Source organism: Chlorocebus sabaeus, chromosome 26, assembly GCF_047675955.1.
Source record: "Chlorocebus sabaeus isolate Y175 chromosome 26, mChlSab1.0.hap1, whole genome shotgun sequence".
Classification (NCBI taxonomy): Eukaryota; Metazoa; Chordata; class Mammalia; order Primates; family Cercopithecidae; genus Chlorocebus; species Chlorocebus sabaeus.
Window position 1 is genome coordinate 17,138,021 of NC_132929.1, and position 19,094 is coordinate 17,157,114.

At 44.5% G+C, this 19,094-nt stretch overlaps 2 protein-coding genes across 8 annotated transcripts in view; one reads left to right on the forward strand and one right to left on the reverse strand.

Moving 5' to 3' along the window:
* Positions 1-274: 274 nt before the first annotated feature.
* OIP5 (Opa interacting protein 5) lies at positions 275-15,614 on the reverse strand. Of its 2 annotated transcripts, XM_008016946.3 has the most exons (5): positions 15,263-15,614; positions 14,938-15,004; positions 10,950-11,072; positions 4,551-4,632; positions 275-839 (listed from the first exon to the last, which is right to left on the reverse strand). In XM_008016946.3, the coding sequence occupies exons 1-5, from the start codon at positions 15,582-15,584 to the stop codon at positions 744-746; spliced, it is 690 nt and encodes a 229-aa protein (XP_008015137.3). In that variant the 5' UTR covers positions 15,585-15,614; the 3' UTR covers positions 275-743. The 2 variants fall into 2 exon arrangements, with proteins under 2 accessions (XP_008015137.3, XP_037865779.2); XM_038009851.2 differs by lacking the exon at positions 10,950-11,072.
* The window catches only part of NUSAP1 (nucleolar and spindle associated protein 1), a 45,727-nt gene continuing 42,170 nt past the window's right edge, over positions 15,538-19,094 (forward strand). For 2 of the 6 annotated variants that reach the window (XM_008016951.3, XM_038009848.2), the window contains exon 1: positions 15,538-16,073. In XM_008016951.3, the coding sequence (XP_008015142.3) occupies positions 15,981-16,073 (93 nt within the window). In that variant the 5' untranslated portion in view covers positions 15,538-15,980. The remainder of the gene's footprint in view (positions 16,074-19,094) is intronic. The other 4 variants (XM_008016949.3, XM_008016950.3, XM_008016947.3 and 1 more) reach the window with 2 other exon arrangements.

The window sequence follows — 19,094 nt, forward strand, 5'->3', positions numbered from 1 at the left end:
ACATATCTTCATGTGATTATTTGAATGTCTGTCTCTGACTAGATTATAAACTCTAAGGATAACAGCGAGTCTGTTTTTGCTTACCTTTTATCCCCAGCACCTAGCCTAATACTTTACAAATATTTATTAAATTAATACTTTGATAAGTTACTCGAAGTGCTACATAAAACAAAATTAGAGAAAACAGTACTTTGGTGACTGTTTGATGTTTTATCATTCCTTTCATTATTCCTCTGTTAACCTCAGTTTACAACCGAAAAAGAGACAAATTGTATATTATTCAGGCAGTTTATTAAACATTACCTATAGAATACTATGATCTGTATTTTACATAAGTTAAAAAAATGATTTATTAATATTCATAACAACTGCTCCATGCAGGAGTACTAGAAGTCAACATTAAGCCCAACTCTATTTTCAGACCAACCATGCAACTTTAGATCAGAGGACACGTGGGACTTTGCATCTTAATTCCTAAATTTACAGTCAAAGACATCTTCAGAAATAAGTATTATGAATTCAATCAGAATCTAAAATAAGTTCTTAAGACAAATAGCTATAAAACAGAAGAATCCTTAGTTTCTCATCTTCTAAAAACAGCTTCACAAATCATTTGGACAATCAGCCTAATGGTAGATAGAAACTGCATTTCCCAAAGCCAGTCTTTGAGAAATGACTAAACAGCACTTGTTGTTGAAGACAGCAATAAAGCCCGAACCTGACACTCAAGCTCTGATACAGGATCAGTTTTCTGGCTTGGACTGGTCAGGAGTCACTTCACTCAGAATCTTCATTAGTGATTTTAAGCGAGTGTGCATTAGCACTATCTTCTCTTTCAGCTAGGAAGAGAAATATACATATATATATATATCAGGGCATCTTTTTTTATTTTTATTTATTTTAAGAGACAGAGTCTCACTCTGTTGCCTGAGCTGAAGTACAGTGGCACAATCATAGCTCACTGCAGCCTCAAGCTCCTGGGCTCAAGTGATCCTCCTACTTCAGCCTCCCGATTAGCTAGGACTACAGTCATGTGTTTTAAATTTTCTTTGTAGAGATGGGGTCTTGCTTTGCTGCCCAGGCTGGTGAACTCCTGGCCGCAGGGATCCTCCCGCCGTGGCCTCCCAAAGTGCTGGAATTACAGATATGAGCCACCACACCCAGCTGGATATCTGGGCACCTTAAGTTTAACTATCAATTTGCTGGTCATAAACACCATTTCAAATTTAAGCTAGTTTATATCTAGTAATTGGGAGCTGGCGATGTGTAAATGCATTTGAGGAATAAATTTCTTCTAATTCTAGAACTTTACACAACAACCTAGTGCAAAATAAGATCCTCAGATGTGGCCGGGCGCGGTGGCTCACGCCTGTAGTCCCAGCACTTTGGGAGGCTGAGTTGGGCAGATCACGAGGTCAGGAGATAGAGACCATTGTGTCTAACACAGTGAAACCCCGTCTCTACCAAAAATACAAAAACAAAATTAGCTGGGCGCAGTGGCGGGCGCCTGTAGTCCCAGCTACTCAGGAGGCTGAGGCAGGAGAATGGAGTGAACCCGGGAGGTGGAGCTTGCAGTGAGCTGAGATTGTGCCACTGTACTCCAGCCTGGGCGACGGAGCAAGACGCCGTCTGAAAAAAAAAAAAAAAAACCAAGAAACAAAAGATCCTCAGATGTAAAGTTTCATGGAAAAAAAGACAAAACATTGCTGAGCAGCCCTGCTACTGTGAAGATGAATAACATGTGGTCACAGAGCTTTATGGAGAGTCTTCTTTTCCAGTGGCGAGAATTTAGCTTTTCTTTTAACCCTTTGTTAACAGTAACAAATGCCCCTCTGACTTTAATATTCTACTAATGGTGTGCAAAGTTAACTCTGGTTATTAGGTTTAGAACAGACAACTGTTGCAATTAGATAATTTTTAAGAGTTCTTACACCTTAGAACAGCTATATTTAGAACAAAATTTAGTGGTGGTACTCAGCAGGGCAAGAGCAGTGGCTTCTGATAATCTCCATCTGCCCCTCCCAGCATGGGATTTCCACCCTACAAGCAAGCTGGGGGCAAGGGCAACTGGGTTCCCAGCTACTGGGGAGGCTGAGGCAGGAGAAGCAGTTGAACCTGGCACTCACACCTGTAATCCCAGCACTTTGGTAGGATCATCTGAGGTCGGGAGTTCGCGAACAGCCTAGCCAACATTTTTAGTGAGATGGTGAAACCCCACCTCTACTAAAAAATACAAAAATTAGCCAGGCATGGTGGTGCACGCCTGTAGGCCCAGCTACTCAGGAGGCTGAGGTGGGAGAATTGCTTGAACCTGGGAGGTGTGGAGGTTGCAGTGAACTGAGACTATGCCACTGCATTCCAGCTGGAAGGCAGAGTAAGACTCTGTCTCAAAACTAAATAAATGTTTCTCTATTTGCCATATACCTTCAGAAAAACTTCCAGAGACTTAAGATGGTTGTTTCCTTTATTTTTTTTTTTGTTGCTGTTGAGGCGGAGTCTCGCTCTGTCGCCCAGGCTGGAGTGCAGTGGCCGGATCTCAGCTCACTGCAAGCTCCGCCTCCCGGGTTCACGCCATTCTCCTGCCTCAGCCTCCCAAGTAGCTGGGACTACGGGCGCCGGCTGCCACACCCGGCTAATTTTTTGCATTTTTAGTAGGGACAGGGTTTCACCATGTTAGCCAGGATGGTCTCAATCTCCTGACCTCACGATCCGCCCGCCTCGGCCTCCCAAAGTGCTGGGATTACAGGCATGAGCCACCGCGCCCAGCTGTTTCCTTTATAATATTCTTCCTGGATCCTATCCATGAAACTCCTCATACTGCCATTCCAAAGTCATTTCCCATACCCATTATTATTATTATTATTTTTGAGACAGATTCTCACTGTCACCTAGGCTAGAGTGCAGTGGCGTGATCTTGGCTTACTGAAACCTCTGCCGCCCGGGTCCAAGCGATTCTCCTGCTTCAGCCTCTCGAGTAGCTGGGGCTGGGATTACAGGTGCCTGCCACTGCACCTGGCTAATTTTTGTAGTTTTAGTAGAGACGAGGTTTCACCATCTTGGCCAGGCTGGTCTTGAACTCCTGACCTCGTGGATCCACCCACCTTGCCTTCTCAAAGTGCTGGGATTACAGGTGTGAGCCACCGCGCCCTGCCGATAAGAATTGTTTTTTTGTCGTTCGTTTTTTTCAGATGGAGTTTCGCTCTCAATGGTGAGATCTTGGCTCACAACAACCTCTGCCTCCCAGGTCCAAGTGATTCTCCTGCCTCAGCCTCCTGAATAGCTGGGATTACAGTCATGCGCCAACACGCCAGGCTAATTTTGTATTTTTAGTAGAGACAGGGTTTCTCCATGTTGCTCAGGCTGGTCTCGAACTCCTGACCTCAGGTGATCTGCCCACCTCAGCCTCCCAAAGTGCTGGAATTACAGGCGTGAGCCACCACACCCAGCTTGTTTTTGTTTTTGAGACATATATTCACTTTTGTTGCTCAGGCTAGAGTTCAATGGCACAGTCTCACCTCACCGCAACCTCTGCCTCCCGGGTTCAAGCGCTTCTCCTGTCTCAGCCTCTCCCCAGTAGCTGGGATTACAGGCATGCGCCACCACGCCTGGCTAATTTTGTATATTTAGTAGAGATGGTATTTCTCCATGTTGGTAAGGCTGGTCTCGAACTCCTGATCTCAGATTATCTGTCCGCCTCAGCCTCCCAAAGAGCTGGGATTACAGGCATGAGCCGCGGTGTCCGGCCAGTAATTCTTTTTTTTGAGACGGAGTCTCACTCTGTCGCCCAGGCTGGAGTGCAGTGGCGCAATCTTGGCTCACTGCAACCTCCGCCACCCAGGTTCAAGTGATTCTCCTGCCTAAGCCTCCTGAGTAGCTAGGATTACAGGTGCCTGCCACCATGCCCGGCTAAATTTTTTTTTTTTTTTGAGATGAATCTCACTCTGTTGCCCAGGCTGGAGTGCAGTGGCGTGATCTCGGCTCACTGCAACCTCCACCTCCCAGTTCAAGCGATTCTCCTGCCTCTACCTCCCAAGTAGCTGGGACTACAGGCATGTGCCATCACGCCAGGCTAATTTTTTGTATTTTTAATAGAGATGGGGTTTCACTGTATTAGCCAGCATGGTCTCAATCTCCTGACCTCATGATCTGCTCACCTTGGCCTCCCAAAGTGCTGGGATTACAGGCGTAAGCCACCGCGCCCGACCAAGAATTCCTAATAACTGTTTCTTCACTCTTACAACTGAGACAGTTAAGCAATTACAAGGTGTTTGCAAGGAAGATAGCTCTATGGCAAGATGATGATATCCATTCCCAGCACAAAGGAGAACACAGGAGTGTAGCAGTTGAGCAGCTTTTCCTTTCTTCCTGAACTACACCTTACAGTGTGGTTTTAATATTTTGCTTTTCGTTACAAATTCGATAGGGAAGGTCAAACCAAGTATAAAGGATTACTGAGCATCATACTATTTCATCATCCCCAAGTCCATTGGTAGAAGTTATCAAGAGTTGTCTGTATTTTAAAAAAGCATACAACCATCATGAAATTTTACCTCTGCAATCTTTTCTGATAGAGATACATTGTGAATATCCATCTCTGATGCATTTACTATGGCTTTTGTTTTTAAGAGATAGCTAGATAGGAAAAAAGAGAAAATATTAGTGTCATACCATGGTTAAGATTATAAATGAACCAAACTTGCCTTCTAAAGAAAATGTGTGTCAAAAAAAGCCTTCTTACTGATTTTCACTTCAAGACTCATGATGTTACAGTTGGCCCACCATATCCATGGGTACAGCATCGGATTTGAACAACCACAGACTAAAAATATTTGGGGAAAAAAACTGGATTGTGTCTGTATTGAACAGGTACAGACTCTTTTTCTTGTCATCACTCCCTTAACAATACAACAACTTTGTAAATTTCCTATGCATATTTGTAATGTACATAGCATTTACATTACATTAGCTGTCATAAGTAATCTGGAGATTATTTTAAAGTATAAAATATGTACTTTTATACTTTAAAAAGGAGGATATCCAAAAGTAATATGCAAATATTATACCATTTAATATCAGAAACTTGAGTGTCCGTGGATTTTGGTATCTGGTGGGATCCTCAAACCACGGATACTGACGGATGACTGCATTTCCTTGGAAAAACAAATTCAAAAATAAACAAATCGGAGAGGATCTCTGCGTCATCCTACCGGAGACAAAATTATCTCATGGTAAACTAAAGACAAAAACCAGGCTCATATGAATAATTATGATGATTATAAGCTTTACACTTCATCAGTGGGATCCTGTAGCACAGTCTGAAGGAAAGTAATCCCAGTGTGAGACATAGTGTTGGTCACCTATTCCCAGTAGCTATTTCCCACTCCCACATTTTTTTTTTTGAGATGGAGTCTCACTCTGTTGCCAGACTAGTGTGCAGTGGCACGATCTCAGCTCACTGCAACCTCTGCCTCCCGGGTTCAAACGACTCTCCTGCCTTAGCCTCCCAAGTAGCTGGGATTACAGGCTTGCGCAACCATGCCCAGTTAATTTTTGTATTTTTAGTAGAGACGGTGTTTCACCATGTTGGTCAGGTTGGTCTCAAACTCCTGACCTCAGGGGATCCCCCCCGCCTCAGCCTCCCAAAGTGCTGGGATTATAGGCGTGAGCCACCAAGCCCAGCCTTCCTCACTTCTTTATTGCCAACAGAATCCAGATTTTTGCCACGAGCCTACTGTTACATATTTGCTTTCTCAAATAAAGTGATCATGTGACATAGTTCTGGCCAGCAAGGATAAGAAAATTGGTTGGGTATACTGGCTTACACCTATTATCCCAGCACTTTGGGAGACTGAGGCAGGCAGATGGCTTGAGACCAGAAATTCAAGACCAGCCTGGGCAACACAGCGAAACCCCATCTCTTTTTCTTTTTTTTTTTTTTGAGAAGGAGTCTCACTCTGTCGCTCAGGCTGGAGTGCAATGGCGTGATCTCAGCTCACTGCAACCTCTGCCTTCCAGATTCCAGCAATTCTCCTGCCTAAGCCTCCCAAGTAGGTGGGATTACAGGTGCCCACCACCATGCCCAGCTAATTTTTGTATTTTTAGCAGAGGCAGGTTTTCACCATATTGGACAGGCTGGTCTTGAACTCCTGACTTCAGGTGGCCCGCCGCCTGCCTCAGCCTCCCAAAGTGCTGGGATTACAAGCATGAGCCACCATGCCTCGTATAAGTGAAACCCCATCTCTACAAAAAATACAAAAATTAGCCAGATGTGGTGGCATGCTTATAGTCCCAGCTACTTGGGAGGCTGAGTTGGGAGGATCACCCGAACCCAAGAGGTTGAGGCTGCAGTGAACCATGATAGCTCCAGCCTGTGTGACAGACCATGTCTCAAAAAAAAAAAAAAAAAAAGATTAAGAAAATTTATGCCGGCAGGGTGCTGTGGCTCATGAGTGTAATCCCAGCACTATGAGAGGCCAAGGTGGGCAGATCACCTGAGGTCAGGAGTTTGAGACCAGCCTGGCAAACATGGTAAAACCCCATCTCTACTAAAAAGACAAAAATTAGCCGGGCGTGGAGGAGTGCGTCTGTGGTCCAAAATAGCTGGGAGGCAAGGCAGGTGAACCACTTGAACCTGGGAGGCAGAGGTTGCAATGAGCTGAGATCGCACCACTGTGCTCCAACCTGGGTGACAGAGCAAGACTCTGTCTCAAAAAAAAAAAAAAAAGAAAGAAAATTTATGCTGATGAAAAGGGGGAATTTTCTTGTGTTCCCATACTCTCCATATCCTTTTCCTTCATGTTTAGGATGCTATCATCAATAGATGTAATGACTGTAATTGCAGCAGCCATCCTGAATCCAAGAGGAAAAGGCCAAAGTTTCTACTTAATTGAAAAGAATGTCCTGACCTTTTATCCAACTCATTTTAAATATTAAGAAATTAACCAAAATCTCATAATGCTTTTTCAAATTTATGTTAAAAATATGTTACTAAAAGCTTACTACCCTAGCAAAAATGCAATTATTGCTCCTCTAGAACATTTACTTTTGTACTGATTTCTAGAAAAGATGTGGGATTACTAACAGCACACATTTACAGGTTTTTTTTTTTTTTTCTGCTTTAAAGTTAATTCTAAATAGAAATTGCTTAAGAATCTAGAAATTGAGGCTGGGCATGGTGGCTAATGCCTGTAATCTTAACATTTTGGGAAGCCCAGGCAGGAGAATTGCTTGAACCCAGGAGGCAGAGGTTGCAGTGAGCTAAGATCATGCCATTGTACTTCCAGCCTGGGTGACAGAGTGAGACTCCATCTTTTTTTTTTTTTTTTTGAGACAGAGTCTCGCTCTGTCGCCCGGGCTAGAGTGCAGTGGCCGGATCTCAGCTCACTGCAAGCTCCGCCTCCCGGGTTTACGCCATTCTCCTGCCTCAGCCTCCCGAGTAGCTGGGACTACAGGCGCCCGCCACATCGCCCGGCTAGTTTTTTGTATTTTTTTAGTAGAGACGGGGTTTCACCGTGTTAGCCAGGATGGTCTTGATCTCCTGACCTCGTGATCCGCCCGCCTCGGCCTCCCAGAGTGCTGGGATTACAGGCTTGAGCCACCGCGCCCGGCCAAGACTCCATCTTTAAAAAATAAAAGAATAATAAATGATCGATCCATCTCAGATATATATTTTGTGTTGGAAATTTGCAATGAAGATCAAATGGTATACCTAATGCACAGTGAGCAACCCATGGTAAAGGACTGGCTTTGCTTATAAGTTTTATTGTTTAGTCAACCATAACTCAGCTAAAAACATCTATCTAAGCATAAGAAATGAGAAAAAGCAGCTGGGCGTGGGGGCTCACACCTGTAATCCCAGCACTTTGGGAGGACAAGGCGGGCGGATCACGAGGTCAGTAGGTCAAGACCGTCCTGGCTAACACAGTGACACCCTGTCTCTACTAAAAATACAAAAAATTAGCCAGTCGTGGTGGCGGGCACCTGTAGTCCAAGCTACTTGGGAGGCTGAGGCAGGAAAATAGGAGAATGGCACGAACCCAGGGGACGAAGCTTGCAGTGAGCCAAGATCACGCCACTGTACTCCAGCCTGGGCGACAGAGCGGGACTCCATCTCAAGAAAAAAAAAAAAGAAAGAAACAAGAGAAAGGAAACCTTTTAGTTTTATGAAAACTAAGCATTTGAGTTAAGATGTGCTCAAATCTCAGCTCTTCCACCTCTTTGAGCCCTAGTTTTCTTAGACTATACTAAGAACTCAGTGATATAAGCATAATGCCTACATAAACTAGGTTGTCAATGCTTGTTTTTTTTTGTTTTTGTTTTTTAATGGTCAAGGAAAGACTTCGAAGGATGTTTCAGTTTCTTGTAATATGTAAAAAAGCTTAAAAGTGTAACTTGTTAGGAAAATAATGCAATAGCCAATGTAATTCATGAGAAAGGATAGCCAGTAGGGTAGTTTTTCTGATGCTATGAGGCTACATGATCATTATTTTTACTTTTCTCTGTCTGTTTCATGTTTTACTGCAGAGAAGACTTCTCAGCAGCTACATGCATCACATAGGAAATAGCTACCCCATACATACAGCTTTCACTTCCCAACTTCAACACTAGTACCATCTACACGTAACTGGTATTTCTGGGCCCTTATTTCAAATTCCTAGGGTAGAAAACTGATTGGCTTAGTCTGGATCAGGTATCCATTTTTCTTTTTTTTTTTTTTTGAGACAGAGTCTCGCTCTGTTGCCAGGCTGGAGTGCAATGGCGCGATCTCGGCTCACTGCAACCTCTGACTCCCTGGTTCAAGTGATTATCCTGCCTCAGCCTCCCAAGTAGCTGGGATTACAGGCACACGCCACCACACCCAGCTAATTTTTTTGTATTTTTTAGTAGAGACGGGATTTCCCCATGTTGACCAGGATGGTCTCGATCTCCTGACCTCATGATCTGCCTGCCTCAGCCTCCCAAAGTGCTGGAATTACTGGCATGAGCTACCATGCCCAGCACCGTTTTTCTTTTCTAAGAGACAGGGTCTTGCTCTGCTCCGCATGCTAGAATACAGTGACACAATCATAGCTCACTGTAACCTTGAATTCCTGGGCTGTAGCTATCCTCCCACCTTAGCCTCCTGAGTAGCTAGGACTACAGGCATACACCACCACACACAGCTAATAGTTTAAATTTTTTGTAGAGACAGAGTCTTGCTATGTTGCCCTAGGCTATTCTCAAACTCCTAAGCTCAAACAATCCTCCAAGTCAGTCTTCCAAAGCGCTGACATTACAGGCATGACCCACCATGCCTGGCCAGGTATTCATTCTTGATCCAGTACCTGGGAGTGGGAATCACACATGATATAAATATACAAGGCCCCACCTATTAGAGGGAGACAGAGGCTGGGCACAAACCCAAAAGGTATCTACTACAACATTATTTTGCAAAAGCTTACTTTCTAGAATGATCTTTTTATCTTTTATTTATTTATTTTTATTTTTTCTGAGACGGAGTCTCACTCTGTCACCCAGGCTGAAGTGCAGTGACTCGATCTTGGCTCACTGCAACCTCCACCTCCTGGGTTCAAGCAATTCTCCTGCCTCACCTCCCAAGTAGCTGGGACCACAGGCGGGCACCACCACACTTGGCTTATTTTTGTATTTTTAAAGGAGATGGGGTTTCACTATGTTGGCCAAGCTGGTCTCGAACTCCTGACCTCAAATGGACCCCCGACCTTGGCCTCCCAAAGTGCTGGGATTACAAGCGTGAGCCACTGCGCCTGGTCATATAATGTTCTTTTTATTATTATTTTTTTTAAGGGGGCAGTTTGAGACAGGAGGCTTCACTATGTTGCCTAGGCTGATCTCAAACACCTTCAAGATTCAAGGGATCCTCCTGCCTCAGCCTCCTGGGTAACTAGAATTATAGGCACACACCACCACATCTGGCAAAAAGTTTATTTAATGAAAGACTACCCTCTGAATTCTTCCATGGATGCTTCTTAAGATGTGGTATAAGAAGACATGGAAGATAATCATAATGTTATAAGATTATATTTTGGTCCCACTGCTATCTTTTATTTTTTTTAAGAGATGGAGTCTCATTTTGTCACCCAAAATGGAATGCAGTGGTGTGATCACAGCAAACTGTAACCTTGAACTCCTGGGCTCATGTGATCCTCCCACCTCAGCCTCCCAAGTAACTGGGACTACAGGGGCAGGCCACCACCACATCCAGCTAAATTTTTTTTATTTTGTATAAAAAAATAGGGGTCTCACTATATTTCCCATGGAGGTCTTGAACTCCTGCCCTCAAGCAGTCCTCCCACCTTGGCCTCACAAAGCACTGGCATTACAGGCGTGAGCCATCACACTTGGCCCACTGCTATCTTTTTGTCAAAGACAGTGCCTGACCTTAGCATCTTCTTTGGTACAAACGCTTTGTCTTTTTTTTTTTTTTTGTGAGGCAGTCTTGCTCTGTCACCCAGGCTGGGGTATAGTGGCGCGATCTCAGCTCATGGTGCAACCTCCACCTTTCAGGTTGAAGCAATTCTCCTGCCTTAGCCTCCCAAGTAGTTGGACAGAATCTCACTCTGTCTCTCAGGCTGGAGTGCAGTGGCGCAATCTCGGCTCACAGCAGCCTCCGCTTCCCGGGTTCCAACAATTCTCATGCCTCGGCCTTCTAAGCAGCTGGGATTACAGGCGTCTACCACACCTGGCTAATTTTTGTATTTTTAGTAGAGCCATGTTTCACCATGTTGGCCAGGCTGGTCTCAAACTCCTGACCTCAAGCGATCCACCCGCCTCAGCTTCCCAAAGTGCTGGAATTACAGGCATGAGCCACTGTGCTCAGCCCACTTTCTCTTTCCTGAAAAATCTTTTAAAATTTATTTGATGGACTTTGTCTCTAAATAAGTAAATAAATAAATAAGTGTATTTGATGATCAATATCTAAGTCTACTCACCACACCATTTTGTCACTGGAAAGGCAGAAGTGACCTCTCAAGGCAGCCAGGGCAGCATGGGTAGAATACAGATGGAAACCAATGGGAATCCCACAGGAACCACAGAATAAAAGGTTGTAAGTACTAGGAGTAGGGAAAAATAGAATATGGGTAAGAATAAAAAATCATGTAAGAAATAAAAAATAACTAGTCTCTGAAGCATTCCTAACACCTAAGTCAGGGTGAAAATTATATTGTAATAGGAATGAGACTGAAAGAATATCACATTCAAGAAAGGGTAACTCACGTTGTAATTTAATTACATGCTGGATTGCAGATACCCTCTTATATTCTGGTCAAAGCAGTCATGGATGTATAATTGTCACTTCAGTAGAGAAAGGTAACTTACCCCTAATAAACAGAAAAAGAGCTAACTAATCTGATTAATACTAAAACATTTAAAACTACAAATCACCGTGTAAAATGGCTATCATTATATAAATTCACATTTGTTGAAAAAATAATCAAGTTGACTGGGGCTTTACTAAACAAATTGTTCATAGAACTAAAATCAAGATTTGTCTTTTGCATATATAAAAAAAAGTTAATGGAAAAATGCCCAGACTAAAAGAGAAAGAAAAAGGAATCCCATTACCCTAGCAAGCCATCTATTTTGTTTTCCTTATCCTCTGAAAAGATTACTGATGAAGAGTCAGATGTTGATTTTAGTTCTCATTACAATTCTTGAGCAAGTCATCATATTTGCTGGTATATAAGACATATTTAAATATTAGAAAGGAACATTTTGGTCAGGCACAGTGGTTCACACCTACTGTAATCGCAGCACTTTCAGAGGCCAAAGTGGGCAGATAGCTAGAGCCCAGGAATTCAAGATCAGCCTAGGCAACATGGTAAAACCCCGTCTTAAAAAATAAACAAACAGCCCGGGCACGGTGGCTCACGCTTGTAATCCCAGCACTTTGGGAGGCCGAGGCAGGCGGATCACGAGGTCAGGAGATCAAGACCATCCTGGCTAACATGGTGAAATCCCGTCTCTACTAAAAATATAAAAAAATAGCTAGGTGTGGTGGCGGGCGCCTGTAGTCCCAGCTACTCGGGAGGCTGAGGCAGGAGAATGGTGTGAACCCAAGAGGCGGAGCTTGCAGTGGACTGAGATAGTGCCACTGTACTCCAGCCTTGGCAACAGAGCAACACTCCGTCTCAAAATAAAATAAAAAAATTTTCTAAAAGAAAAGCACTTTAAGAAAGTATTTAATCATGCATGTGCTAAAAGCAATTTTAAAGTGCTTTGGTAAAGGAAAAATTAATTATATTAATATAGAGTATACTATGAAGAATTTTTTTTTTTTTTTTTTAAGACAGGTTCTTGTTCTGTTGCCCAGGTCAGAACATAGTGGTACAATCATAGCTCACTGCAGCCTTGAATTCCTGGGCTCAACTGATCCACCTGCCTCAGCTTCCCAAAGCTGGGATTACAGGTGCATGCTACCATGCCCTACTAATTTTTTTTGGAAGAAATGGGGTCTTACTTCCCAGGCTAGCAGAATTCTATTAACAAAATACAACATAAATATCACATAGCTAGCCCGGGCATGATGGCTTATGCCTGTAATCCCAGCACTTTGGGAGGCCAAGGCAGGTGGATCACCAGAGGTCAGGAGTTCAAGACCAGCCTGGCCAATGTGGTGAAACCCTGTCTCTACTAAAAATACAAAAATTAGCCAGGCATGGTGGCGGGTGCCTGTAATCCCAGCTACTCAGGAGGGTGAGGCAGGAGAATCGCTTGAACCGGGGAGGCGGAGGTTGCAGTGAGCGGAGATTGTGCCATTGCACTCCAGCCTGGGCGACAAGAGCAAAACTCCGTCTTAAAAAAGAAAAAAAAAACAAAACACATAGCTAAAAAGAAACATTCATGTCAATGGATACTAAAAAAGAACAAATAACAAAATATATTAAGTTTATTGGTAAATAAAGTCCCACACCACACATATAGTAATGTAATCTTGTGAATACAGGTAACCAAAAAGCAAACTGTGAAATAAAGTGTCATTAATTTGAAATTCCACGTAGGAATTAATTAGTTCAGACAAAGCACAGTACTTATAAACAAATGTCTCAGTGGAAATTAATTTACTGGGCCGGGCGCAATGGCTCACGCTTATAATCTGAGCATTTTGGGAGGCGGGTAGATCACTTGAGACCAGGAGTTTGAGAACAGCCTGGTCAACATGGTGAAACTCCGTCTCTACTAGAAATACAAAATTTAGCTGGGTTTCCAGAAGGTTTTCAATTTACTTTGCCCATATCCATCAGAGGAATAACTATCTATAGTAGCTATAGATAGTAACAGTAAATGAGCATTGACTTCAACTTAAAGTCATCAGCTGCATTAGCCCCTAACAAGAGAAAAAGCCTGTCCTTTGAAGCTTTTTTTTTTTCTTTTTTTTTGGATGGAGTACAGTGGTACAATCACAGCTCACTACAGCCTTGACATCCCAGACTCAAGTGATCCTCCCACCTCAGCCTTCCAATTAGCTGGACCACAGGTGCACACTATAATGACCATCTAATTTTTAAATGTTTTGTAGAGATAGGTTCTTGCTATGTTGCCCAGGCTGGTCTTGAACTCCTATGCTCAAGCAATTCTCCCACCTTGGTCTCCCAAAGTGCTGGGATTACATGTGTGAGTCACTGTGACCAGCTCCTTTGAAGCCAGTAATACTTCTCCTTTCTACCTGTGAAAGTCTGAGATGGCATCTTCTTCCACTAGAAGGCTGTTTCATCTGCACTGCAAATCTGTTGTTTAGTGTACCCACTTTCATTCTCTGCGGCTTCTGCATCAGTACTTGCTGTTTCACTTTGGACTTTTGTTATAGAGAAGGTTTCTTTCCTTAAATCTCAAGAACCAACCTCTGTTTTTTTTTAGATAGTCTTGCTCTGTCACCCAGGCTGGAGTGTGGTGGCACAATCACAGCTCCACTGCAGCCTCGACCTCTATGGCTCAAGCCAGCCTTCCTTCTCAGCCTCCCAAGCAGCTGGGACTATAGGTGTGTGCCACCACATCCGGCTAAATTGTTTTGTATTTTGTAGAGACAGCATTTCACCATGTTGCCCAGGCTGGTCTCAAACTCCTGGGTTCAAGCAATCCACCCACCTCGGCCTCCCAAAGTGCTGGGGTTACAGGCATGAGCCATTGCACCTAGCCAACATTTGCTACTTTCAAACTTCTGCAGCTTCCTCACCTCTCAGCCTTCACAGAATTGAAGAGAGTTAGGGCCTTGTTCTGGATTAGGCTTTGGTTTAAAGGAATGCTGCGGCTGGTTTGATCTTCTACTCATACCACTCAAACTTCCTCCATATCAGCTTATAACTGGAGTAGCACTTTTAATTTCCATGTATTTGTTTGTTTGATGGAGTTGCGCTCTTGTTGCCCAAGCTGGAGTGCAATGGTGTGTTCTCAGTGCACTGCAACCTCTGCCTCCCGGGTTCAAGTGATTCTCCTGCCTCAGCCTCCCAAAGAGCTGGAATTACAGGTGTGTGCCACCATGCCCGGCTAATTTTGTATTTTTAGTAGAGATGGGGGTTCACCATGTTGGTCAGGTTGGTCTTGAACTCCTGACCTCATGTGATCCACCCACCTCAGCCTCCCAAAGTGCTGGGATTACAAGCGTGAGCCACCGCGCCCGGCCCCATTTTTTTCTTCATATTCACAATTTGGCATGACTTCACATGCCTTCCCAGCTACTCGGGAGGCTGAGGCAGAATGGTGTGAACCTGGGAGGCAGAGCTTGCAGTGAGCCGAGATCGCGCCACTGCACTCCAGCCTGGGCAACAGAGTGAGGCTCCATCTCAAAAAATATATATCAAACCAACAACAAAAAAAGGAAATGGTGTCAACAGACTTGCTCAACAAGTACATGTCAGTTCCACGCTCCTCAATCTCATAAAGTCAGGGACTAGAGACCAATCTGTAATTATGAATACGTACCTGCCTTTGAGTGAACCTTCAATGCCAACTAGGAAGGGCGCTTCCAAAATGACGTTATTTGTAACTCCTAGGAACACAAACACGGGTCAGAACTCATACTCTGCGGGCCTTGAAATGGAAAATCTCTCCTCTAGACAGACTCATCCCGGCCATAAATGTCAGGAGACTCCCCAGTTCCCTGCCCCATCCCCAGGCCAAGGAGTTATGTGCTTCCAAATTTTCATTCCGTTTTCTTCCCCAGGTGGTTCTCTGCCACCCGGTGGAGAAGGCGGGAACAACCTCTCGGGCTAGCCTCTGCCTTTCCCGAACGCCTCACTGCACTCACTGGAGAAGACCACGGCCCCAAGGGACCGCGACAGGTCCCAGGCGAGGTGCACCGAGTCGGCGAGCACTGCGTGGCACTGTGCGCACTGGAAAACAGCGCACCTCTCAGGCTGCAGCCAAGACGGCAGCTGGGAGACGGCGGCCGGCTCCTCAGCCCCCAGCCCTGCGGGGCCGAGCGGCGAGGACCCCTTCACCACCTGTGTATCCCACTCCATGGAGGTCGTAAAAGAAGCTTCGTCAATCGCCCTTTCAGTGCCATCACAAAAGTCACCCTGGGGCGGCGTTGCACAACGCGAGCGATGCCGCTTCGGCTGAGCCGCCATCTTCTTTCAGCCGGCGCCTTCGTTTCGAATACACGCCAGGCCCCGCCCCAAGCACAGCTCCTGCGTCCTCATTGGACATCGTGGGCAATCCAAGCACTGGAGTCCCAGTCCGCGTCCTCGTTACCTGAACCGGCCTTACGGGCCCTTCGGCGCCTGCGTATTCGTGAAGTGTGAGAAAAGCGCGGGTCTGTTGGGACGGGAAATCAGCCTTTCTATTGGTCAGGGTTAGAAACCCCGCCTTTGAGGCATTTTCAACCAATGGAAGCGCGGCATTCTTCATTTAAACTGTCTATAAATTTCTGCTTAGTCAAAGTTAAGAGTGGCGCCAGGGATTTGAACCTCGCCAACTAGGTTTGGTGATCCATCTTCTGCGTATCGCCGGGATTTTGAATCGCGATGATCATCCCCTCCCTAGAGGAGCTGGACTCCCTCAAGTACAGTGACCTGCAGAACTTAGCCAAGAGTCTGGGTCTCCGGGCCAACCTGCGGGTACGACGCTGGCGGGGCAGTTCCCTGGGCGGGCGCGGCGGGAATAGCGGCCTCGGGGAGATGCGGTGCGAAGGGACCGAGCGGGAAGCCCGGGGACTGAAGCAGCCGTCCCTGCCCCTCGGGCGGTAGATGTGGTTCACGGTGGTCCGGGTTAGAACTCTGATAAACGGAAGAGGAACTGTAGTTTTCACCTCATTTTGAAGCTGGCTTGTCAGGGTCCTCACATAATAAGCCTCTGTTCTGAGGGGTGGTTTGTTGTTTTTTGTTTTTTGTGGGTTTTTTTTTTTTTTTTGAAATTACTTTATACCTCTCAGGGCATCGATTACGAAACGCAGGCCCAGAAAGCACGAGGGGTGTCGTTAATCGTTAGACAATTAAGTAAATAATTGGCTCAGCTTCTAGAAAACCCCAAACAGACTTCAGTGATTTGTAATATTGCCGATAATCTCTTGATACTTTATAGATGGACCTGTCAGGGGGAAAGAAAAAATCGACTTTTAGGGGACCACCTCCTTAGGTAAATTTTTATAACTCAGCCCTGATCTAGTATACTCATGTACTTATTGATGACTGTTATGGTGATGGTATCTATCAAAACAAGTAAGGTCTTTGACTCCGAGGCTACAAATGTTAGGAGAATTGGCCGGGCGCGGTGACTCATGCCTGTAATCCCAACACTTTGGGAGGTTGAGGCAGGAGAATCGCCTGAACCTGGGAAGCCGAGGTGGCAGTGAGCCAAGATCGCACCACTGCACTCCAACCTCGGTGACAGAGCGAGACTCAGTCTCAAACAAAACAAAAACAAACACACAAAAAACAAGATGTTAGGAGAAGATTTGGGGATTCAATGTAGGATAGCGGTTTTATATATTTTGTTAATAGTTGAGACTTCCCACATAATACTGCTGTATACTCTCTAGGTTTGTCCTGCAGGCTATGATACTGACACTGAATAAATGCCTAAATCAGTCGTCACAAATGTTTTTCTTTTTTTTTTTTCTCTTTGAGACAGAGTCTTACTCTGTCGCCCAGGCTGGAATGCAGTGGCGCGATCTCGGCTTACCACAACCTCCACCTCCCCAGTTCAAGCAATTCTCCTGCCTCAGGCTCCTGAGTAGCTGGGATTACAGGCGTGTGTCACCATGCCCAGCTAATTTTTGTATTTTTAGTAGAAACTGGGGTCTCTACATGTTGGTCAGGATGGTCTCGAACTCCTGATCTCGTGATCCGCCTGCCTGCTGGGATTACAGGCGTGAGCCACCACGCCCGGCCTAAATTGTTTAAACAAAATAATCAGGGCCTAAGTGCCTGTTGGGGCTGAATGACCAAAGGGTTTTCCTTGGGGATATTTCTGGGCTATAGTCGTTTGTGGCTCCCCTATACTTTGTAAACAAAGCCTTAATATCTCAGCCTAAATTCCTTAGGCTTTTTTGCTGCCTAGCTAGCATCTTTTATCCAAGGCTGCATCCCTGAACACTTGGAACTTTTATCTGTCTTTGTCCCATTGCTCATTTTGACCCTTTGGCCTCAGATCACCTTCTTTCTCCTTTATCTGCCTGACTCTGTGTGTGTGTGTGTGTGTGTGTGTGTGTGTATTTTTAGTAGAGATAGGGTTTCACCATCTTGCCCAGGCTGGTCTTGAACTTCTGGGCTCAAGCGATCCTCCGGCCACAGCCTCCCAAAGCCCTGGGATTACAGGCGTGACCCACCACGCCTGGCCCATATCAAGTATTTATAGGTGAAATGTTATGATATCTGTAAAATTTGCTGTAGAATACTCAAGGAAAAAGAGAGGGAAACTAGATGAAGTAAGAACACAATGTTAATAATTACTGAAACTGCTGATAGGTACATGGGGGGATTGCACTATTCTCTCTACTTTTGTAGAAATTTTCCATAATAAGATGTTTCAAATTATAAACTGTTGGTACAACCCAGGAGCTCATTAAGTCAATTGCCTTTTGAAATTCTAGTACATAGCAAAAAAATTAATAAATTGCTCTAATTATCAAGATTTGATTAAAATGAAACACTACAATTTAAATAAATTAAATAAATTTTACTAGTATAAATATACTAGTATAATAGTGTAAATACTATTTCAGTTTAATCAAATCTTGATAATTTTACTAGTATGATATTATTAAAAATAAATTTATGGCCGGGCATGGTGGCTTGAGCCTGTAATCCCAGCATTTGGGAGGCCGAGGCAGGTGTATCACCTGAGGTCAGGAGTTTGAGAGCAGACTGGCCAACATGGCAAAACCCTATCTCTACTAAAAATACAAAAATTAGCCGGGCGTGGTGACAGGCACCTGTAATCCCAGCTACTCGGGAGGCTGAGGCAGGAGAATCGCTTGAACCCAGGGAGGCAGACGCTGCAGTGAGCCAAGATCACGCCATTGTACTCCAGCCTGGGCAACAAGAGCAAAACTCTGTCTAAAAAATAATAATAATAATAAATAAATTTATAAGAGATAATATTGGCTCTTTTGAGAGACTTCTCTTAATGGTAAAGCAAATTCAAGGAACCAGTTATTAATGTTAGTGTGGCGACTGGTCCTTTTGTAACTCATGCCCTCACTTCCTTTCTTACCAGCTTAAATTACAAACACTAGCACTATTTCCACTTCCTTGCACCTCTGTGTACTCACCTGGCAAAACCCAAGCCTGATTAAACCCAACTATGTGCTTAATCTTTGCCTATACCTCTGCAGCTAACTCTAGCTGGAGAAAACAACTAACTTAGTTGAGTGAACTTATTTTAAATGTGCAACTCTAAACCTTAATATGGGCATTTGCTCTTTCTCCTTTTTTTTTTTTTTTTTTTTGAGATAAGGTCTCGCTCTGTTGCCCAGGCTGCAGTGGCACAATCAGGGCTCACTGCAGCCTCAACCTCTCAGGCTCAAGGCATCCTCCCACCTCAGCCTCCCAAGCAACTGGGATTACAGGCACGTGCCACCACACCTGGCCCATTTTCTTCTTAGTCATGAACTTTCCTATGTTTGAAGATAATTTTTA

Bases quoted from the DNA above. Each gene is read 5' to 3' on its own strand.
- OIP5 (XM_008016946.3), bottom strand. From the start codon at position 15,584: ATGGCGGCTCAGCCGAAGCGGCATCGCTCGCGTTGTGCAACGCCGCCC. The intron at 4,633-10,949 runs GTGAGTAGACTT...TTTCCTATCTAG, and splicing joins TCCAGTGACAAAATGGTGTG to CTATCTCTTAAAAACAAAAG. The intron at 840-4,550 runs GTAAAATTTCAT...TTCTCTTCCTAG, and splicing joins TATCAGAAAAGATTGCAGAG to CTGAAAGAGAAGATAGTGCT.